General features: G+C 40.8%; 1 protein-coding gene across 1 annotated transcript; it reads left to right on the forward strand.

Annotated features, from left to right (window-relative positions):
- Positions 1 to 10,653: 10,653 nt before the first annotated feature.
- On the forward strand, positions 10,654 to 21,102 carry REXO2 (RNA exonuclease 2). Its single transcript, XM_042905427.1, has 7 exons — positions 10,654 to 10,868; positions 11,899 to 11,982; positions 14,910 to 14,987; positions 15,600 to 15,711; positions 17,157 to 17,265; positions 18,637 to 18,690; positions 20,644 to 21,102. The coding sequence occupies exons 1-7, from the start codon at positions 10,722 to 10,724 to the stop codon at positions 20,771 to 20,773; spliced, it is 714 nt and encodes a 237-aa protein (XP_042761361.1). The 5' UTR covers positions 10,654 to 10,721; the 3' UTR covers positions 20,774 to 21,102.
- Positions 21,103 to 24,083: the final 2,981 nt, after the last annotated feature.

The following is a 24,083-nucleotide window of genomic DNA, read 5'->3' on the forward strand; positions in this document are numbered from 1 at the left end:
GGTATCATTACCAGATTCTAACTTTCCCCTTTGTTTTGTCTGTTTCTGGCCTAACAACCTATAAATGTCTGGCTCTTCCTACCCTAACACCGAATTATTGCAGGACTAGTTTCTTCCACGCCCACCTCACCAATTGTTTTTCTAGCCCCCCCCCCCCCCCCCAAATTTTGCTGGCTCATTCTTGGATGCTTATTTTTCTTTGTGAACTTTTCTGTATCAACTTAGCTTGTCTAGTTCTAAACCAGTCTGTTGGTATTTCCATCAAAATAGTGATTACTAATTTTAAATCACTCTTACCATGAATGAAACTGGGTATTTTTGGCTTCTTTGTGTCAGCCAATAATATTTCTTCATGAAACGTTCATATTCTTTGACCATTTTTCTACTAGGGTTTTGATTCTTCTTATCGAACTGTGAACACTCTTCGTATTTGGGAATATCAGAGCTTTGTTTGAAATGTTGCTTGTAAATGTTTTCCCCAATTACAGTAGTCCAATTCTATCTGTGGTTTTTCTTTCTGTGGTTTCAGTTTTCTACAGTCATCAGTGTTCAGAAACCAGACTGTCCTCTCTGACAATGTGTGAGTAGAGCCTAGTGCTACGTCACAGCGCCTACGGCATTCCCCTCACTTCACGTCTTCATGTAGGCATGTTTTCATCTTACATCACTGCAAGAAGAAAGGTGAGTACAGAAAAATAAGATATTTTGAGGAAGAGAGAGAACACATGCACATAACTTTTATTATAGTATATCATGATTGTTCTATCTTATTAGTTATTATTGTTAACCTCTTACTGTGCCTAAGTTATAAATTAAACTTATCACAGATGTTTTGTGAAAGAAAAAACATAACATATATATGGTTAGGCACTATCTGACATCCACTGGGGTTCTTGGGACATATCTCTTGCAGATAAGTGAGGACTGCTGTGGTTTTGCTTCTGAGGTTTTTTTTAAGTACTGAAATAAATAGTAAATGTGTGTGTGTGTGTGTGTGTGTGTGTGTGCACGCATAAGTGGGCAGAGGGAGTGAAAGCTATCTTTTCTTGAGTGGTTTCTTCTGCTAGTTTGAGATTTATGCATTCTTTGCCTACCCCCCAAATAGCCATAGTTTTTCAGGATTTTTTTGTGACCTTGTTTTTATATTGAAGTGTTTAATCCATTTAAAATTTTTTTCAGTGTATTGTGTGAAATTCTGACCAAACCAGTTTTTTGCTAGTCTATCTTTCCAACACTATTAAACAAATGCTTTTATTTAACTGTTTTTCAGAGTTCAAAATATAATCAAGAACACATAATTTTTCAAGTTGGAAGAAGAATCCAATTATGATTTTGACTTTAATTGTGTGAAGTCTTGTACTAATAACAGCCAGAACTGCTACTCAGGCCTCAATGTGAAATGACTCATTGCTGGAGAGTATAAGCACATTCAGGTCACAGACTTGACGTCCTTTAGTTTCTATTTTAAGAAGATGGCCCTCCCACCAGCTTTGGTGATCTGTAAACTTTATTTAAAAATTTTTTTTTAACTTTTATTTATTTTTGAGAGACTGAGAGAGACAGAGCATGAGCAGGGGAGGGACAGAGAGAAGAGGGAGACACAGAATCCGAAGCAGGCTCCAGGCTCCAAGCTGTCAGCATGGAGACTGATGCGGGGCTCGAACCCATGGACCGTGAGATCATGACCTGAGCCGAAGTTGGACGCTTAACCGACTGAGCCACCCAGGTGCCCCGAGATCTGTAAACTTTAAATTAAAAATTTTAGTTCCTGTTCATAAAGGAATAATTCTATTAAAAATTTTTTTGTGGTGAAATACATTAAATTTGGCACTTTAGCCCTTTTAAACTGTACAGTTCAGTAGCATTTAGTATATTCACACTCGGCAACCGTCACCGTATTTCCAAAACTTCCTTGTCATCCCAAACTCACTCTTTACTCAGTAAGTAGTAACATCCAGTTCTGCTGTCCTTCCCAACACTGCCCGGTCCCGCCACTCTCCCCCCTCATCACCCTCCCACCCCCCCGCCGACAATTCAGCCCACAGACATTTGGTCTTTATGAATTAGCCTTTTCTAGATATTTTATATGAGTGAAATAATGCATCATATGTCCCTTTCTGTCTGGCTGATTTCATTTAGCCTAATTAAGGGAATAGTTGTAGGAAGCAGTTGTTGCTATTATTTAATTTTTTTTTAATGTTTATTTAGTTTTGAGAGACAGAGAGACAGAGCACAAGTGGGGAGGGGCAGAGAGAGAAGGAGACAGAATCTGAAGCAGGCTCCAGGCTCTGAGCTGTCAGCACAGGGCCCCACGCGGGACTTGAACTCACGAACCATTAGATCATGACCTGAGCCGAAGTTGGACACTTAACCAACCGAGCCACCCAGGCGCCCCACAGGTATGTCAGAATTTGAATGTAGGTCTCAGACACCCTAGTACCACAGTTATGCCCCTCTGCCACCCTCCCAAGATGAAGTGTTATGGTTTGGAAATAACTGTACAAATGGGGCAAAAAAAAAAAAAAAGGGGGGGGGGATAATTGATTAGTTTTTTGTGTCCATAACTTCTACATCCATAACCTTTTCTTCTCAAGATGGAATTCAAAGGCTACTTTGAGGTCAGCACAGAAACAGATGATAGGAAATGGAAGAGGTCTTCCTATTTGAATAGTTAGGATTAGTCATCAAAGTATTCTCTAAAGTGAAGTGCATATTTCTTACTGCATTTCCTAGGAAGCAAAATAGATACAAAAAATTCCAAGAATGAACGAGTCCTAAGGGGTTTGTAGAGTTTGTTTTTAAAGCAATGCTTACTTTAGCTGTATCAATAATAAGTTTTATAAAATAAAAGGAGAGATGTACAATTAGATGAAAGAGAAATAGGTCATTAAAGCTTGGGCTGTGGCACGAGGTGACTAACATCCAAAGGTAAATGATGAGAGCTCTGAAGAGAGTCTAATTTTATGAACACACTTCTGGTGTATTAGTTTACTCTTAGTTTATTTGCTGTTAATGACAATTTAAAAAGTATAGAAAACCCATTTGACTTAAGCTAATTATGCAATTTTCCCAACAATCACTTTTCTTCCACATGAAGTTTTCTTGTCTGTGTTGCAAGATTTCTCCCCTTTCAAAATTACATTCTGAGTGCTGTTATGCTCATTTAAAATTTAATGCAAGTGTTTGAGGATGGCACTTAATTTGCCACATAGAAAGGGAATTATTGCTGTCAGCACTTATGTTTGAAAAATTTTGTCAGGACAATACAATTATTTAAAAAAAACTGTTCATTCGAAGAAGGTTTCATTTGTTAAAGTGATCATCCTAAGACTTGTCCCAGCCACTCTGTTTCTGATTGTTCTTCTGGAACCTCGTGCAGATACCCTTTTCTCAGTTTCATTCTTCCCCACCTCTTTCCCTTTATTTCCCAAGCTTCCTGCTATCGGTGGCAACGTGGTTCTTCTTCTCAACAAACTTGTTTGCTCCTAGACTGCTTCTCTTCCATTCTCTCTCAGACACCAAGAAAAAAACCTTTACTACTCGCTTTGTTAACTTGCAATTCTCTGATTTGTTTCTCAAGCTGCAACAGAATTTTGTGTTCTAATGGCCAAATACAATGACATCTTTCCGGCCTCATCCTGAGTTTGATACCAATGACTTCACACCTTCCTTCATATTTTTTCTTCCTTTATTTTCTGTAATGCTGCATTTTATTTTTCTTCTTCCTTCCCTCCTTTCTTTTTTCTGAGAGAGAGAGAGAGCAGGGGAGAGGCAGAGAGAGAGGGTGATAGAGGATCTGAAGCGGGATCTGTGCTCACTCTGGGCTCAACATGGGGCTCGAACCCTCGAACCATGAGATCTTGACCTGAGCCAAAGTCTGGTGCTTAACCACCTGACCCACCCAGGCGCCCCTGTAATGCTGCATTTTCTTGACGCTTTTCCCATTCCTACCGTTTTGACCAATGGTTATCTGTCTCTGATTTCCTTTCTTCACTCACATTTAAATATAGGCAATCTCCAAAGCATGTTCTATAGGGGTTAGGGATTGTTTTAGGTTATCAAGAACAGAGGCTCAAAAATAGTGTCATAACAAAGTAAGGATTTTTCTTTCACCTAACCCAGGTTTCCGGCTAATATGGAAGCTCCCCTAAGTTACCATGCATAGAGACACCAACATTGCTCCTATCTTTCTGCTTTACCATTTTCATCACTATTCCTGCTCAAGATCACATCATAGATGCTAAGGCTTTGACCACTGCGCCAAAATTCCAGGGATCAGAAAGGGCAAAGAACACTTCCCAGTTAATTCCTATCAAGAAACCTTGTGGAAATCCAATAGTATCATTGGCTAGAACTTAGCCGCATGACCATAGCTAGCCACAAAGTGCCTGCTGAAACTCAGAGATATGTTATGCATGAAGAAGTGTATTTTTTTCAATGTTTATTTATTTATTTTGAGAGAGAGAATGTGAGCAGGCACACATGCATGCGGGGGAGGGGCAGAGAGAGAGGGAGAGAGGGAATCCCAAGCAGGCTCCACAATCCATGCAGGGCCTGACACCAGGCTTGATCCCACGACCATGAGATCATGATCTGAGCTGCAATCAAGAGTCACATGCTTACTTGACTTAGCTATCCAAGTGCCCCAAGAGAGAAATGTATTTGATAGTTAATGATTAGTGTCGGCCACAGTCTGTTTTCTCAGATGCTGGCTACGTGACCGGACGTGATCAGTATTTATAAATAGTGAGTGGGGTGGGCCTTTTAAATAATAATAACAATGATTTATTTACCCTATTAAGGACTTGCCACATGCCAGGCATTGTGCTGCCTTTGTGCCTAGTATCTCAAACTCTTACAATAATTCTTCAAAGGAAGTAGTTGGTGCTCTCAGTGTTTCGAAGATGAGGAAAGGGAGTCTCAGAGAGATTAGAGTCAACTTGTTTAAGGAAATATAGGCAGAAATTAGCTGAGGTAGGGTTTGAATTCAGCTCGTTTGTCTCCAAAGCCTATTGTCTTTTTCATTATACATGGCCCACGCTGAATATTGATGCCCATATTCTTTTGTCCAATAATTCATTAGACTGCTCTAACTGGATGTCATAATTTCCAGTAGCATGTACCTTGGACTATTCAGAACTAGAGTGGTCTAAATTTGGTTGCCATGACGATTACTAATCAATCCAAGTTTGTCATCAAGATAGCTGCAGACCACCACGTACATTGGTAGCACAGGGAGGTAGTTAACTCTGAACAAGCTGTGGGTGCCAATGAGGAACCCACAGGAAGGACTCACACTTCATCCTGGGGCCCTCTACCCGAGTCACTCAGGACCTCAGGTCTGCAAAGCCTCAGGCCCCAAGTACCTGTAGGCGTGCTAAACAAGCCCACCCCCTGGGACACTGCCTTTGCATGGGGTGGCCCTGTTCCAAATCTTGAAATTTTACTTCATGTTTTCGTGAGAAATAAGACAGGCCAGGTGCAAGAGGCCAGGACTGTCAGGCCTGTGGTACATCCTCCACATGGAAGGGAAGTCAGGAGTGAGAAGAAATACCCCTCTTCATTCCCCATCCCTGCTCCTGCCTTGCTTCAGTTTGTTGTTGTTGTTTGGTTTTTTGTTGTGCTAGTGGAGAACTCAAGCAGTGTTGTGCCACACCATTATCATACGTACTTTTCATTGAAAGAGCTCTTTTAGAATACGTGCAGCCGCTCTGTTCTCCGTGGACCTTACACACACATCCAGTAGAGACTAAGCCAGGAGACAAATCTACTACATGATAGTGGCTGTGCTGTCAGAATTACCCTTTCCCTCCTTCTAACTTGGTCAGCTTCTTCTCTGCACTGTGCTCTTTGTTTCTGGCAACTTATTCCTTTAGTTGATTTCTCTCCCGGGATACTCCTTACTTTTCCAAGAAATGGTCTTCTGGTAGGCTTGCCTCACCAGTTTGTTCAATGTATGCCAACATGTTCAAATCCAGCTGAGAATTTTTTTTTTTAATTTAAAGCTTATTTTGAGAGAGAGCGAGCAAGATTGGGGGGGGGGGGGGTAGAGAGAGATGGAGAGAGAGAATCTGAAGTAGGTTCCACACTGTCAGCTCAGAGCCCAATGTGGGGCTCGATCCCATGAACTGTGAGATCATGACCTGAGCCGAAATCAAGAGTCAGACGCTTAACCGACTGAGCCACCCAGGTGCCCTGAGAATCTTCTTTATATGCTAACCAGGTTTGCAAATTAGGTTTGCATAAACTGAAGACCTTAGGGCTGGCCTGAGCCTATAGGTGCAGTGTTTGGACAACCTGCCACCTTCTTCCCTCCCGTTGCTTCATCTACCCTCTCTGTGTGGATGACTTCCAAGTTCATGTCTCCATCCCTGCACTCTTCCTATCTGCCTGCTGGGTCCCTCCATGTATTGTCCCTCTCAAAGTGAGATTTCAGCCTTTCTTAAACAGAACTCTTACCTGTTCTTCTTGCACTTGGACTCTCCTTTGGGTTTCTCTCTTAGAGACCCATGACTCTAGTTGCTTAGGTCCAAGATACTCTATCTGGAATAGGCTTACCCATAATATTTGTTGTCAAAGTTATCTTCTTTAAAGATCTAATTCAGTTTCCATCCTCCTGTATCTCTTCAGAAAAGATGGATCCCTTTCCCCTATATTCCCATAGTACTTTATAATTCTTTAAGGCATTGGCACAACTCTCTTGTATTAAGTTTTGCATTCTCTGATTTGCTTACAGAAATCAATGAGTACTTATTATATATTAGATATTGTATATGCTTTGGTTTAATCATCATACAACCCATTTTACAGATGGAAAAATTAAAGCTGTTTCCTTATCTGCAAAATAAAGAACTCTAAACTCAAAATGAATCATCTTATTCTTGGAGCTAAGACTATCTTAATATCTTACATACTTACAGTTTCTGGTACAGTAAATATTATCTTAATAAGCGTGTTTTTACTTTGGTATTCTAGCACAGTATTTGATACACACCAAGTATTTGTGTTTTTTGAGCTGAATTGAGATAAAGTGCGATTCAAATTTCATGAAAGCCTTTATAAAGTGTCCATTTTGTGCAAGGTGGATTTTGAAGATTATGTTTGGCTTTTATTTTTACCTTGTTTTTACCTTTTTTCCCCTTTATTTTGCAGTGATAAAGGGTAAAGGCAAAAGATTTATCATCCTTTAGTTCTCCCCAGACCACTGGCAGGAAGTAAACAGCACTTATCTGCAGTTATCAGCAGTGAACCTGATGTCAGTATTTCTCAAGACAAGGTTGCATAAGGCAGTGGAAAGGAAGAGATAGTATCATCAACGGTTAAGTATTCATGAGGTACCTTCTGCCTGTTTAAAAATATTTTATAAGCTGTTGGACAGTTTACAGGTGTGAGCTAGTTTCATTACTTTGGGGACCACTGATTGGTACGGCCACCATTGCTCTGTGGCTCCATGCTAGTCCTATGAAAGTACAAAAATAAATGGATTTTGGAAATAAAAAGTCTACTTTAACAGGATGGTGATAAAGCATAGCAGATAAAGTTTACTAGAACACAATTTTAACAATGTTAGTTTTATGAACCCGCTGCTACAGTTAACAGGAGGAACCAGGGGTCTCTCCTAAGAGGGAGTAATAGGAAAGGACATTTTAAAAGACAGGATTTGGGATGATTCTAAAGAGGGACCAGGGGGAGTGGGGATCACCTCTGGATTGATTATCATTGTAATCTTTCCTTATAAAGTGAGAGACCAAAGCAGGCCTGGGGAAGTCCTGGTAAGAAAGCTCAATTTAAAAAATAATATTAACAATAATGTTAATGTCAATTAACAACAATTAACAACCTAAGGGTCCATCAAGGATAAACAAGATGGTATGTGTGTGTGTGTGTGTGTGTGTGTGTGTGTGTGTGTGTAATGCAATATTATTCAGCCTTAGAAAGGAAGAAAATTCTGATGCATGCTATATAACATGGATGAAATTTGAGGACATTATGCTAAGTGGAATAAGCCAAACACAAAAGGACAAATACTGTAGGATTCTACTTATATGAGGTACTTAGTGTAGTCAGATTCAGAGAGGCAGAAAGTGGTGGCTGCTGAGGGCTGGGGGAGAGGGCCGGGGAGGTTGGGAATGGGGAGTTAGTGTTCAAGGGATATGTAGTTTCAGTTTGGGAAGATGAATAAGTTCTGGAGATGGATGGCAGTAATGGCTGCATAATGATGTAGTTGTTTCTAATGCACTGAACTGCATACTTAAAAATGGTTAAAATGGGAAATTTTATGTTTGGCATATTTTGTCCCAAGAAGAAAATAAAAGTAAAAAAACATGTAAAAAAGAAGTAGTGATCTCTCAGTGAGGGGAGTGTTTGTGTGGCCTTGGCCGTGTTCTGTTAGAAACATTCTCATTGATTCTGTTAGAAACATCATAGTCTGACTACCAGCAGTGTTGAGAAGCTGACTCAGAGCCCTATTCATTTAGAAACTAAAAAGTCAAGATGAATGTGGAATGCTGTGTCTGACAACCTTTTATCTGAATCTCTGCCCCTGGATTGGAAATTGAGGCAGCTTTTCTGTGTCACTGACTCACATGGCTCAGATTCTTTAAAGTGAGAAGACATGGTCTATTGTCACTAAAATGACTTCACACAGCAAAGCTTATCATAGTCTATGATATCAGAGAACAAGATTTCTTAGCACTATAACCTTGTTGTTAGTTAACAAAAGCAGTTTTTATAGGATCCAAATAGAACTGAGAAAGCAAAGTCTCTGAGCAAAATGGTGTGGAAAAGAGAATTAAATTATTGAGTCCACTATGGGATGAGGCTGCCTTCAAATATTAGGGTCCCATGTTCTTATGTCTGTCCTCCTTATTTACATGGTGTGGATTTGTGATTTTGGAGCGTTTGCTTTTGGGATGCTAATCTTTAAGACCACCAATGTAATGATATTGTACACAAAACCCAATAAGCTATTAAGTCTCCTTACATTATAGCGCCAATCACCTAAAATGGGTCTTTCTTGTTATAAAGTAAATTGCTACGAAAACTTAAGTTTCAAAAATGTCCACGCATAATTTTAACTACACATCATTTTAAAATTAAGGTCATAAATTTTCAGAATATAAGTTCTTAAATCTAAATAGCATTTTCTAATTTGGAATTTCTAAGAAAACTGAACAGTGTTCCAGGGAACTTTGAAAACACAAGTGTTCTGTGAAAGTTTAAAGAAATAATAATACTTTAGAATGATGATAAAAAGCCCAATTGGTAAAAGTTTCTGTACTTCAACTGATTCTACTTTTTATGAATCAAGGTAAAAACTGAGGGGGGGGGGGAAGGAAGAAATGTAGACTATCTCTTATAACGTAGGCTACAAATGAATAAAAAGCTACAGCGAAACAATGTGACTCATCAGGCAATGCAGTTATAATATATACACATTGTGCACAATAAAAATCTTTATAAGTATACAATCTGCGCACACAATTTTGTTTCCATATGCCCGAGCAGGTGGGGGGTTGGCTGAACGTGGCATCCAGCACGCTACAGTATCCTTACAGCTCTGATGAGGCAACAAAGTTTCTCTCTCACAAAACCAGCTCACCGGGTACGAATTACTATGTGATGGACCACAAGCTCCGTAATTAGTGTCAATATGGCTTTCAGAAAAAAAAAAAAAAAAAAAAAAAAAAAAAAATGTAGAGGGTATAATTCCAGGCTGAGATCAATGTTTGCGACAACATTGCACTCTGCACAAGGAATTTGCTACTGTATAGCAAAGCTTTAAGGGATTCCTGCAATTTGACACTACAAGGTGGAAAGGTCCTGTTGGTGACCATCTTTGCTCCTGGAAATGATGGAAACTGTAGCTATGCCCAGAGGAGATAACAGATACTTTGATCAAAACCAAAGCAGATTTCAGACCAGGCAGAGCCGTTTTTAGTTCATTTTAATTTGCTGCAGATTCGTTATAAAAGGACAAGATTTAAACTTGGAGGGACTTGTAAGAGTGGAGCAGGACGTCTTCATTAGCACTGATACACCACAGCTGAACTGAAACACCGACCACCTCCCTTCACAAGGAATAAGGAGCGACCCTTTGCCAAGGAAGTCTTATTGAACACCTAATACATGCTAAGTGATCACTGATACAAGATCTCAAGGATTTCTAAAGGATTTGACAGTGGAATTGGCCTTCTGGCCTAAAAATAGCGCACCGCCCTGCTGCATTACGTCAACGAGAAAAATACCCTGCGTGGAGGGGCAGGTAAGTAACAAGGTTGGGGGTGGGAGGGGGAGAGGCAAAAAGAGGAAAGATCTGTTTGAAAAAGTATATGTATACATGTATAAATAGATAACCATATCTCCCTTGACCAAACAAAGTAAGAGACTTCTTTCTCAACCAGGCGGTTCGCAACTAATCCAAACTCAGGAAATAACTCTGTGAAACGAATAAACTTAGTTCTGAAAAACATGCGCGTCCAGTAACATCCGAAAACACGTGGCGGGGGTGGGGAAAGCGGTCGGAACACCAGGCGAGACTCCAAATACCATCATCCCATTCGGCAGCTAAGCCGGGCTGCTTACGGCGAGCCGGCGCACTGGATGCTGGGACTTGTGGTTTTCGCTCCTGCGCCTCCCCGCGGGTTTGCGACGTTTAGCGACCATCGCGCCTGCGCCAGCGCCGGCTGAGAGGTTGGGGCCGTGGCGGCTCGTGCCGGGTGATGCTAGGCGGCTCCCTGGGCTCCAGGCTGTTGCGAGGTGTGGGTGGGAGTCGCGGGCAGTTCGGGGCGCGGGGTGTCCGCGAAGGTGGCGCAGCCATGGCGGCAGGGGAGAGCATGGCTCAGCGGATGGTTTGGGTGGACCTGGAGGTGAGTGCGGTCGGCGGGGCGGGGGAGGGGGGATGAGGGGAGGCGAGTGGGGTTCGGCGCGGAGACCGAGCAGCTGAGCCTGTCCGCGGACGGCGGCGGGTCTCTGGGTCTCAGGTGTGGCAGGTGAGCGCCGCCGGGCTGCGGGCTGCGCGGGGCAGGTCGACAGGCTGGACTCCTGCGGGTGTTGGGGACCGTGGTGGACTTGTGGGGTGTCTTTTCAAAAGGGAAGAGTCATCCATATGGCTGCATCCCGCCCCCTCCCCCCGCCCCAACCCCCGAACTCCGCTCGGGTGTGACCTCCCTAACGCTTTGGTCCTTCTGGGCTTAGGGTCACCGGGGTGGGGGGTTGGGGCAGCGGCTGTGCCAGCCTCCACACTCCCCTTCCGCAGCCTTATGGGACCCTAGGTTGTTCGAGCTGGACGGGACTCCGGAGATGACTCAGCCTTACTTCTCATTCCATAAACGAGAAAACTGAGGCCGAGAGAGAGAGTTCGTCCCATTCAAGGTCATGCTGTTAGGGTCTCACTTGGGACTAGAACCTACTTTTGATCCCTTTAGGTTTTCCAAACCTATGCCGAGGACTCCCCCCTCCGCTGAATCTGAGTTTTCTTATATATGAAATGGAGGGGGGGGGGGGGAGTGGTGGTTAATAACCGTGCTTTCTCCATTAGATTGTGGTCAAGATCAAGTGGTGTAATTAATGTGAAAACTTTGTAAGCTGCAGAGATGTAGCGATGTGAGTTGCCTAACTCTTGACCAAATTGAATGGTGTCAGCCCTCAATTTTGCTGACTTTGCATCTGTCCTACAGTAGAACTGGGGTGCCTCACATAAAGTAGGCCCTTGGTAAATATTTATTGAATAAATGACTCATGTTTAGTGCCTGGAGGGCTAGCCCGGGAAGCATCATTGTCTCTTTTATCCTGGCTATGGGAGATGAATGGAATATGTTTGGGGGATTCCAGTTAAATAAAATTGGGTAAAATAGAGAGTTGGTTCTGTGTGTGTTACATATTTACTTTTGATTGCAGATGACAGGATTGGACATTGAGAAGGACCAGATTATTGAGATGGCGTGTCTGATAACTGACTCTGATCTCAACATTTTGGCTGAAGTAGGTGATGCCGTGTAATACAGTCATACTATTTGGAGTGTATTGGAAATCTAAATTGTTGTTTCCCCATCTCTTTATGTGAAAAATAGGAAACCTGAGGCCCATATATAGGTTAAGTTCCAAAGTAATGTGCTAGGTCATGGTAGGGTTGGTTGTAGAACCGAAGTAGTCTCTCACGACCTATTTAGTTTTCAATATTCCATGCACCAAATGGCAAAGGGAATTGCTCTCGTTTACTGAGACCCTACTGTGCACCACGCACAGTTCTAAGTGCTTTACATGTACGTACTCTCAGTCCTCACAGCGACTGCGAGGTAGGAGATTACACTCATTTTCTAGAAGAGGACATTTTGGCAGGGATCTTGGGTAATTTGCCCAAGGCCACCTGGCTTGTTATTTGGGGGACCCAGGAGTTTCACCCAGGCATTTGAAGTAAAGAACTGGTAACCAACCAGACAACCAGCTGTTGTCTCATCAGGATTAGTGCCTCATGCCAAACTGTCATCTTTGTATCATCACCTTAATTTTAACTTGAGTCTGTATGTCCACTTTCTGCCTTCTCCACTAGGATGTGTGGTTACCTAGATCTATATTCAGATTTTAGAATTTGGTGATGCAGAATCGGCATATTCTCCTATTGATATATTGGGCATGATTCACATGCTGCTTTTAACCGAAACATTAAGCAAAACAACACACCTGTTGCCCTTTGGCCCCTTGTGAAGCATTTGAGAAGTGTGGGAGAGAGCTTCTGATTGGTAGACGGTGAAATCCTGGTCTTGAATTGGTCCCTGGTCTCATACTGTCAGCAGTTTCAGAGGTAGTAAGAAACTCCAGGAACACAGTAGGGATGCTTGTGGAAAAGGCGGTTCTGTTAAAGTCAGTTCCTGGACGGTGGTAGTGATGTGTTACTGACATTGGATACATTTCATAAATCTCCAGTAAGACCTCTACTTCTCTTGGTAGGTAAGAGACGGGAGAAGGCATTTATAGATGAATTACTACTTTTGTGGAGTACTAGGCACACATCCTGGAGTACCTCTTGATACATCAGCTGGAGGAGAATCATGAGACTTTGTGTTTCTCATCATAACAACTAGCTCTTTTTTTTTTTAACTTTATATAAATACAGTTCTGTGTTTTGGGTTTTTTTTTTTTTTTTGTCACTTGGGATTTACTGCAAATGAATAGTGAAGCGAAGTGTCTTTATTTTGTCAGCCCTCCTTACTCTTGGCTGAAGAAGAGTTTTTTCCCTTAGTCTGTTGATATAATGTGAAATACTGACAGTTTAATGGACCAGTTAGTTAATATGTACCCTGGAGGAAATTTGGGTCTGTATTCACACAGCTGCAGATGACTGTGGCATTTGTAAATAGACTCAGTCAGATGAGGATAAGAATGTTAAAAAAAAAAAAAATGCTTATGGACTATTGGCACTTAAGTGTCATTTCTGTGGAAAATATGTTTTATTTTTGTATATGAGTCTGTGGAAAAAGTTTTATGCTGGTAGAGGAAAAAACATCCTACCCTGAAAATTTTTCTGTAGATAGTGCAGGGTTCTGAGCCAGGACCTAGAATAAGTTATAGAGCCTTAGATTAATAGTTTGCTTTTCCCATCAGAGTTTGTTAGAATTGGTTTTTTTTTGTTGTTGTTGTTGAATGTGTGTTTTTTTGTTTTTTTTTTTAAACAATAGGAGGGTTTTGTGTGTGTGTTGTGTGTATGTGTTTTAATATATGTAATCAGTGAATTTTTTGCTTCTTGGAGATTGCCTTTACCAGTTTTCTTGTCTGGCTGAAAGTCCTTGTTAGTTGTAAGATGTCTAATAGTCAAACTCTAGCCTTTTCTCTCAGTGATTGCAAACTATTTTTATCACCTTAATTGTAATAATACCTTGGATTCATAGAGTACTTTTCTTCCAAAAAGGTTCAGAAACTTTGATATCTGTAATTTCTTTTACCCTGTTAAGCAGCCCTTTGAGGGAAGGGGGTGGTTTGTTATCTCCGTTGTACAGAGAAACGACGCCCAAAATGACCTGTTTTAATGCCACAAGTGAGGCTTCTGTTTCTGCTGGGACTGTGTCTGAGACACTCAGAAGTTGAATGTTCTGTTAAATGGAGAGGAGAATTAGAGGGCCACGTGTTCCCCCCCCCCCCCATGTTACCAGTTACCCTTTTAACTTTTTGATACAAAAATATCATTAAAATTCAACAGTGTAACTTTATCTAAAGTGTATGTCTAGTCACCTGTTAGTTTTTTGCCCCTTTCTGCTGCTGCCTCCTACTTCCCAAACTCTGTGTACTTTCTTGATACTTTGTATGCATATACAAATGTGTGTATTTTTATTTATTTGTTTTTATCCAGCGTAAATGAAATCACATGCACATACTTGCTGTTGTGCAATTTGCTTCTTTCACTTGGCAATATAGACACTTTCCAAACTGAACTCCTAATTAAAGGTTGGCAAGCTTTGCTAAAAAAGACTGAACAGTAAATATTTTAGGCTCAGAGTGCCACATACCCGTCACATGTTTGTTTGTTGTACAACTCTTCGCGATGTAAAAATCATTCTTAGCTCACTGGTTAAAAAAAAAAAAAAAAGAAAAGAAAAAAGCCAAAGGTCAGGGCTGGGTTTGCTGACCTTTGATAGGCAACTAGTGTCTTCTTATTAGGGCATTTCACTCATCTGAGGCGTGCGTGTGTGTGTATGTGCGTTTGTGTGTGCGTGCGCACGCGTGTGTGCATTCCTTTTCACCATTGTACACAGTGCTGGCATGAACGAGGACCACTTACAGAGATAACAAAGGGCCCTCAACTCTTTCTCTGCTACCTGTGTGTTTAATCCTCACAAAGTGAGGTTAGACTTTACCTCAGACACCAAGGTTGTCCCTGTTGATTCTGGATGACTAATGGCTTTTCCCATCCACAGGGTCCTAACCTGATTATAAAACAGCCAGATGAGTTACTGGACAGCATGTCAGATTGGTGTAAGGAGCATCATGGGAAGGTAACATTACCAAATAACAGGAGTGCTGCTTTGGGGATCAGTAACGAGCGTGTTGCTCCCACATCTGAATCCTATACCATTGTTGGATGGGATTTTAAAAAGGGTTAGAGGAAGATTGCTTGGCAAGCCTGGGAGACCACTTGCTTGTTTACCTGTCATCTTTGGGACCTGTCGAGATCATCTTCTCCTGAATGTTCTCTCTTTTCCTCTCCTGCATTCAGTCTGTCGCGAACGCATTGCGGATTGTCAAGTATTGCTCAAGTCAGTCTTTTGGATAAGGTTAGACGTCAACTCTCAGAAAAGGGGGAATGCTGCTCTCCTGTTCATAGTTGTTTCTTCCCAGAGCTTATATCCTCGGACTCTGAGCACCGTCTTTTCTGACTGTGTGGAAATGCTATTAACAATCAGGAACATAGCCTTTTGGGCCTGGATTCTTTAAGAAAAAAAAAAAAAAATCAGTGCAAGGATGGCAGTTTCACTTTGAACTTGAGCTTTACGAATAGTCCATCTGTGGTTATATTAGCCCGTTTTAGAAGTGAAGTTTCATTTCTGGATGCCTTTGAAAACTGACTTGATGTGTTTCTGGTGGGGGCTGGGGATTCTCTCTTGCAGTCTGGTCTAACCAAGGCAGTGAAGGAGAGTACAATGACATTGCAACAGGCAGAGTATGAATTTCTGTCCTTTGTACGACAGCAGACTCCTCCGGGGCTCTGTCCGCTTGCAGGTAAAATCCGATCCTATGTATATCTCGTAGATAGTCTTCCATTGTGGTAGTTCAAGAGACCGCAGTTCCAGAAAGATCCACTAAGACCATCATGCCTTCTACTTACCCCGATTTAGAGTATACATCTTAATTTCGTGTTCTGTTTTCCTTGTGTACGTTATAACATGAGTATTGGAAAAATACCCTGAAACCCAGTGTGAGATCGAGGGTACACGGACTTAATAAAATTTTCCCTCCAATTTTTACTATGGGAAATTTCATATGTGCAGAAAAGTGGGATTTATAATGGTTAACCTTGTGCCATGTATGTTTTGGACATTTGAAAGTAAATTGCAGGCATTCTGAAACCTCATTTCTCAATACTTCATTAAGCATTTCCTTTTTTTTTTTTTAATATGAAATTGATTGTCACATTGGTTTCCATACAACACCCAGTGCTCATCGCAACGGGTGCCCTCCTCAATGCCCATTACCCACTTTCCCCTCCCTCCCATCCCCCATCAACTCTCAGTTTATTCTCAGTTAAGTATTTCCTAAGAATAAGGATGTTTTCTTCGGTAGCCACAATGTCATTATCACATTTAAGGTAATTAAAAATAATTCAGTAACATCATTTGATATCTAGTCCATGTGGAAATGTCTAATTGTTTTTGAACCAGGACTCAATCAAGACTCATGCACAAGTTTACCTGTTTCTCCCCGCCCACCCTTCCCCCCTCATCCCCCACCCGTGTGACATTGACTTTTTAAAGAGACCAGGCCAGTTCTAGGTTTTGAAAGCACTGCCATTGTCAGAGGACAGTTAATGGTCTGTGGAGATGCGTTTGTATTTGTATATGTGAATTGATGTGATAGCTTATGCTTTCCTTGAATTTCATTAAAAAGTTCTGACATTAAGTACTAGAGCATATGTTGTATATGTAATCTCCCTCTAGCTAGTGTCGTTGGTGTCTATTTTAAAGTACGTATTTAAAATTTAGTGTTTTTAATATAAATTACTGTATGGAAACATGAATATGGATATGATTTGTTAAAATTGGAATGTGAATAAAGGTTTATTTACTTAATGTGATTCAGTTAAGTTTTTAGTGTTAGTAGTGTGGATTTCATGACACGGGAGAAAATTTGCACATCTGGTATGATCCGAAAAAGTAACGAATAGATGTGTGTGTGAAGTATGTGGAGTGGTAGATTTATCCTTTTTTTCCGGAGAGAGGCCATTAATAAATTTACCTTGAGCCTGACTAAGTACTCAGAAATCTGCACTTGTAACCTAATCACATGCCCTCAAACCTGATTTAGAGATTTTGAGATGCTTTTAGGAATTGTTTAAATTAAAAAAAAAAAAAAAAATCCTTTCCATTTCAAAAATAGTTAATGAGTTTTTATATCCTGTTGTATATTGCTAGAAATACACAGATGCGGTATGCTTGGTGTCTTTCTAGGAAATTCAGTTCATGCAGATAAGAAGTTTCTTGACAAATACATGCCCCAGTTCATGAAACATCTTCATTATAGAATAATTGATGTGAGCACTGTTAAAGAACTGTGCAGGTAAGGGCTATATTTAGGATCCATTGAATTGCCCCATTTAGCATGTTTTAATTGAGAATTTGTGGAAAGTAATTGAAGAGAACTCTAGAACTTGAGGGTGCCAGGTGGGTGTGCAACATTGTCCCTCGCTCGCTGGGACAGTTCCTTAATTGATTCTGGACTGGTAAGAATTGCGAGGAATTATGCCAGAAATCTTCTGTATAAATTTCGTTAGTTGAGAAAACATGTTGAGCACCCATCCTGTGCCACGAGTTGGCCTGTGTGCTGGGAACATACAGATGAAAAGCCTTTAAATAGCTTAGAATCTAATGGGGTGACAGATGTGTAAAGCACACACCCTCCAAATATACTCTATGATGACTCCTGTCGTGGAAATGTGCATAGAGAATATCGAGGGCACAAGGGGGAAGGAGCCCTGAAATGTACCGGATTGAGGAATGGGAAGTCGGGGAAAGCTTTGCATAGGAAATAAGTTTTAAGTTGTTATTTAAAGAAGAGTGGACGTTTTCTAGGCATCTAGGTGAGGTGGGAAGATTCTTTAGAATGGGCACAACTATGAAGAAATAGAGGCACAGGAAGGTACGGGCAAAATATAGTTGAGGCCTTACAAACAGTTCACTAATGCTGGAGGGCAAAGCATGATGTTTGGTAAAGGTGGGAGGTGAGGCCATTTGCAAAGGGCTTGTATGCCTTGCTGAGATGGTTAACATTGTAAGGGATGGGTTCCTTTAAAAAAGTTCAAGTAGAGAAATGAGTGATAACAATTAGATCATTCTGATTAGAAGGTGGCAAGAAAAGAGGGAGATCAGAAAGGAGGCTTTTCCCTCATCTTGGAGAGAGGAGAATGAGCAAGGGAAATGGCATTTGGGTGGCAGAGAAGGGTACGAAGATAAAATACCTGAGAACATCCCTTGGCACGGTATCGAATGAACGAAGGAGTGGGGGAAGGAAGAGCGGTAAAGCAATTCTAGTGTTTCTGGTTTGGGCAGTTAGGCAGTTGATGGAACTGTTCAAAGATAAAGGGGGAGATAGGAAAAGCCGATTTGGTGGATGGGAGAAGGGAGGCCTTGAGGATAAGTATGGTTCTATATATGTTGATTAGAAGTGTGATGTCCAGCAGGTGGTTGGCTGCCCATGACCAACTGGGGGAGGGCTGAGATGGTGTGAATCTAGGAATCTTACACATTGACGAGCTTGCCTAAAGAGAATATCTAGGGTGAAGCGTGGGTGGAAGAGAGAGTCCCAGGCAAGGAGGCAACTTGATAGTTGACCCAAATGCCTTTTTCCATGTTGATAAATTGCTTGAAGGAGGTAATTATCCAGTATATTTGAGACAGTTTCCTTTGAGAGTTCCGTTTTTGCTGTGTATAGACGCTGGTATCCAGAAGAATATGAATTTGCACCAAAGAAGGCTGCTTCTCACAGGTAAGTTTGGGTCCTTCCAAGAGCTTGGCTGTCTGACAGGCACATAACTCTTGAACTCCTGACTGCCTACAATAATGTCTGTTCTCTGCTCTTGTTTTCTTGGGGGAAAAATAAAGGTCCACCAGCGTAAAGACAACTTTCTTTTGCTAAGATGATCTGGAGCTCTGTTCAGGATTCTGTTATTCCATTCTGAGATATGTAGTATCGTATGTCTTTATTGCAGTTTTAAAACTTTTAGATAGCTTAGTGTGTAGGTATGATGAAACAGTCTATAATCTTTCTAGTAATGAGCAATATTAATATTCCTCCCAGCAAGAGCATGAACTTGTAGCCATTTGAAATTAATTACAACACTTTGTGGACAGTTGTATTAATATAGCCTAACTTTGATACTTTTTAGTTTTTCAGATCCTTTCTTTTATGTCTATAGACTTAGGCCCAGGAACCAAAGAAATTTGAAGATCTTGTTTGTCTAGTGTCCTGTACTTACTGGCTCTTTAAAAAAGTTTTTTTTGTTTGTTTGTTTGTTTGTTTTTTTTTAAATTTTGTCATCATTCAGGAGGAACATAAAATTTGATGGGGGATTTAGCAGGCAGCTTCTAAGGGCAGCATTTGGTTCATTCCTTTATGGAGTCCCCACCATGTGCCACGCACAGTTTTAGGCAAACAGACCAAATCCCTGCTCTAGAGAGTGTGGTGTTCTAGTGTTTTTTGGGGGAGAAGGATTAAATGGGCTACAGCACAATAATACAGGTTTAGAATACCTTGTCTGAAACAGGGTTTGATGTCTTTCAGATTTCAGAATTAGTGTATCTGTAGTGTTTACTATTATATAACATGCCTAATAAGGTCAGAGGAAGCATCCCCTGATCAAACACATTGATATTTCTGCAGTGAAACATAGGGATATTCACACCAAATAGCCTAACTACTGAGTATGAATAGCCTTGTATCAAGATTAATCAGGTTTTGCCACACAGTGAGTCGTAAAAGTACTTTGGGTTTTAAGATCCTTTATGGACTTAAGTGTTGTGGATAAGATGTTGTATACCTTGATTTAGTCAGAGGCTTTATTTTTGATCGTTTCAGCTGTCCACTGGATATCCAAGACCTGGGAGGAGAGCAGAACTGTTAGGTTAGCCACAATAACCTCCGTGAAACTCCTGCTCTAACGTTTGTGCAGTTTATTCTCTAGAAGAGGCCCTTGGCTTATCATTCAGGGCTTACTGATTGACCTGCACACTGTTCTAATAATCTCGGTTACCCGATTTCTCAGGCCACGACAGACGAGAAACAGCATGTTGGAGGAGAAGAGAGGCTGTTAGATGGAGTCAGGCTGCCCCTGGTTATAGCACAAATCTCCACCAGAGAGAGAAGTAGATCTTTCATGGTTAGGTGCTGTCTGGTGATCGATGTGCATTATGACTGAGTCACGAGTTATGTTTGAGCATGCCAGTGTATATTTGGTGTAGGGATGTCATTAAGTATTGCACAGTGTTTCCCAGACTTTGTTCCATGAGCTGTTAATGAGTGTTCCACAAATGTGGCCGATTCAGTTTTAGAAACACTGTGTATGTAGTACAGCCTCCCTTTGGAAACTCGCGGTACACATGGGTACATGAAATGCTTTGCAAAGAAGTTCAGACAAGAAATATTTGACCTAGATTTTCAACTAAACTTACTTGACCCCAGAGTTCTTTTTTCCCCATGGAACCCTCCACCATTTTCTAGGACAGTTTGGGAGACTTTATCATCTGATATATTTTAGAAAAATATTTTTCAGCACACTTATTTTTTATTAGATGAAGCCCTTAAATTTGATTTATTGAAATGTTCCTCTTCTTAATGATATCAGATAGTGGCATTTACAGTAATACCTGTTCTTAAGTTCTTTAGTCCATTGCTCATAACCTCCGTGGACATTTCAGTTCAGCGTGATGTGTTTGCTTGTAGGGCACTGGATGACATTAGCGAAAGCATCAAAGAGCTTCAATTTTACCGCAATAACATCTTCAAGAAGAAAACAGATGAGAAGAAGAGGAAAATTATAGAAAATGGGGAAAATGAGAAGACCGTGAGTTGATGCCAGTTCTCACACTGCCAGCACGTAGTTCTCTGGAAAAGCAGCTGCTGGCGGTTTTGTTTCATTTTGTTTTCTGTTCCTGCTGATTGCTTGGTACAGCGCCTTCTTTCAGTTACCTTGCGTCTCCAGATTATCCAAACAGACAGCACCTGAAATCTTACTTTTCCCCTAACACTCTGTTTTCATTTATGACACAGCAGCTCCTTTGTAAGTACCGGGTCATGTCCATCCCTTGGTACATATCTGCATTTGCTTTTAGACCATTTCTTTTGTTTAAAATAATAATAATAAGAAGAAGAATAATAAAGCTAGTTCTATTGAAATGCAAACCTTTTTGTACCATCTATTCTTTCATAGTTTGATTACCGGAAAATGGTGGCGTTTTCTAAGTGGTATGGCTAATGTTTCAATTCTCGTAATGACATTAGGGATGGATTAACTCTCTTATGTTAAACAGGAAGTGAACTTGTTCTGTCTTGCTTCATACATCAAGACTAGAATAACTGGAGATAGATCCAGAGAAGCAAATTTCATTGTTACAGTTACCAAACTAACAGAGCTCTGCAATAGCTACTTTTAACGGCGTCCGAGAAATTCAAGTCAGTCGTCCCACAGGGATTCTGTAAGTAATAACTAAGGTTTATTGAACAGATACTGTGTGTAAGGCAATCACTGCTAGTTTAGTGGAACGTCGGCTGCCCTAGGTTTCATGGTCAGTAAGTATTTGAGAAAGGATTTCAGTCTGAATATGCTAACTCTGAATTTGCCTATTTTACAGCACGATGCTAAGGTGAATCCTTAGCCAGAGGCTATATCAGAATCATCTGTCTGTAGAACACAACTCATTCTGACAAACTCCTCTTAAGGCAAGAAATCAGAATTGGGAAAGGCCTACAGGTGATTTCTGCCTGACCTAGAGAACCACTGTACTTGAACGACTTTCCATGGCAGACTCAAATTGCATTTCTAAGTCCATTATGGTCATTATGTGAACATAGGTAGCAGCGTGATCCTAATGTGTGAAAGTTGCAGATAAAGAAATCACTAGAATGTAGAACAGAATTATCATAACTTTATTTACCAAGTTGTTTGAGCTTTGCAACACCCTTATGAGTGGCGAAAGCCTTTAGTGTAACTTTTTCCAAATGAATAAGTTAATTCTCAAATTCATAAGTGCAGTTAAGTGTAAGCTGATGAAAACATAAGTCTGCTGACTTTTCTGACCAGTGTTCTTTCTGCGGTCTGGAGTAGCATGGGTTTCAGCCTATGTGCCGACTTCAGTGGTTTGGACGACAGGATTGTATGATAGTTGAAGACAGGGTTCTTGAATCAAACTCTGGCTTCAAACCCGAGCTCTGAGACTTACTGAGTGGCTCTGCCAGGTTCATTTCTCTAAGCCTTAATTTTTTTTATTTATAAAATGAGAATGATGGTACCTAACTCAAAGAATAATGTTAGAATGAAATACTTCTCTTATTGTTCTGGGCTCAGTGCTTGGCATGCAGCGAGCACGCGTGATAGCTAATGCAGAGTGAAGGTGCTGTGATTGATGAGCTATGGTGGTTGGGGGCATTACTGTAAATCGGTATTCACTCAAATGACCTATGACTGACTATATGCTGCTGAAGATCGTTTCACTACCAGTGTGACCTTGCCTCGTCTTCGGGCTTCCAGCTGAAATTTGGCAAGAGAGTCTTTGTCCTTACTCAGCTCTCAGGAACGTTACAGATTCTAGTGCAAGGATGGGTATGTAAACACTGGGCTTGAGCAACGTTCATAGGAAGCAGGTTAATGGTTTGAGCCCTAATGTTTGGCTTTCTTAAGAATTTTAACTCCTGGTGTTCATTTTAAACCTTCCATCACGTAAGTGACCCTGCTCACTGATTTAATCCTCTGTTCTTTATCTCCATAATGTCGCAATGTCTCCTCCTAATGGAGCGAACACACGTTAAGTTTTAGCAAAATAATTGGCAGCCTGGGAGAGGAGCAAATCTGGTCTGCTGCAGGTCTGTATGAAGGCATGATGGTTCAGTGATTTGTTCATTATTTATTAGTCGGCTTTAAAAAAAAGAAGAAGAAGAAGAAATTTAAATTTGTAGTGCTGGTAACTGATTTCACAGGGGATTCCTGAAGCTATGAAGTAATTTCTGTGAAATGAACTGCCATGCAAATTGGTTTAAATATATCTACAGCCTTAAGAATGATCAGTATGTTTGTTGAGCAGAGTTTGCTGCTCCAGTGCTCCTGAGGGCTTTTCATTTGGTGGTTCTTCGGGCTGTGCTATAATTACCCTGCAAGCTATATTCTTAGGATTATTCAGGTATATATCCCCTGCATTAAACTCCTGAGGTGAATGAATTAGTACAGTGGTGATAGTCTCCAGTCAGCATTCCTTGAGTGCTCATGGTAATCTTGCCCTTAGAGTGAGTGGGCAGGAAAGACACCTTTTTTCCAGTGGCTTAGCCATAGGAGATAAGAATGCAGCCTGAGACACCTGTGCTTCCTCATTTACAAAACAGTAGATCTCTTTATCAATAAACCAGTTAACAAATTCGTAGGGGAAATTGATAGTTTCCTTTGGGAGAAGCGGTGTTCTCAGATACGTAAGCCTAAAAGAAAAAAAAATAATAGCTAGTTGTAATGTTCATGTGCAATTTTGTCGTTCAATAAATTTTGATATATTGATTGCCTTGTGATAGTGCATGAGAGTCTTAGGTACACTCGGGTGTTTACATCTTGAAAAATTAATAAGCAACAGGGACAGTGGAGAATTGATTTTTAGGGTAAGCCATTTGTAGCAGATTGATGGAAGCAAAAGCTGTTAATGTGTATCTTTTGATGAGGCACAAACTAATGCTGTATACTTTGATATGTGCTGTATGTCTGTTGTGAGTATTGAGTTTTGGTTATGTGAACAAAGCCTTTTAATTTTAGGTGGCTCCTGATTTATTCCACAGCTGTGGTGGTAATGTAAATGAAGAGTTTCTCCCTAGTTGAGTATTTTGTACTGAGTAGAGGAATACTTGAAATTTTCTAGGAGGACAGATCTTCAGTCTACTCGACACACACAGAAGGGTTACTGTGTATGGATATTTAGCTTGACAGTGGTTTTTTCACAATGTATACATATATATAAAAATACAAAGATGTATCCCTTCAATGTATCATTACTGTGTGTCAGAGATCTCAATAAAGTTGCTGATAGGTATATGTTTAAAAGGCTGCCAAAAAGAAGGGATTTATAAATCTCCATTCCGCCAGAATGCAGACAGACAGAAGAGTTGCTTTCATAACTGACTTGTCACGTTGA

This window comes from Panthera leo, chromosome D1 (genome assembly GCF_018350215.1).
Source record: "Panthera leo isolate Ple1 chromosome D1, P.leo_Ple1_pat1.1, whole genome shotgun sequence".
Classification (NCBI taxonomy): Eukaryota; Metazoa; Chordata; class Mammalia; order Carnivora; family Felidae; genus Panthera; species Panthera leo.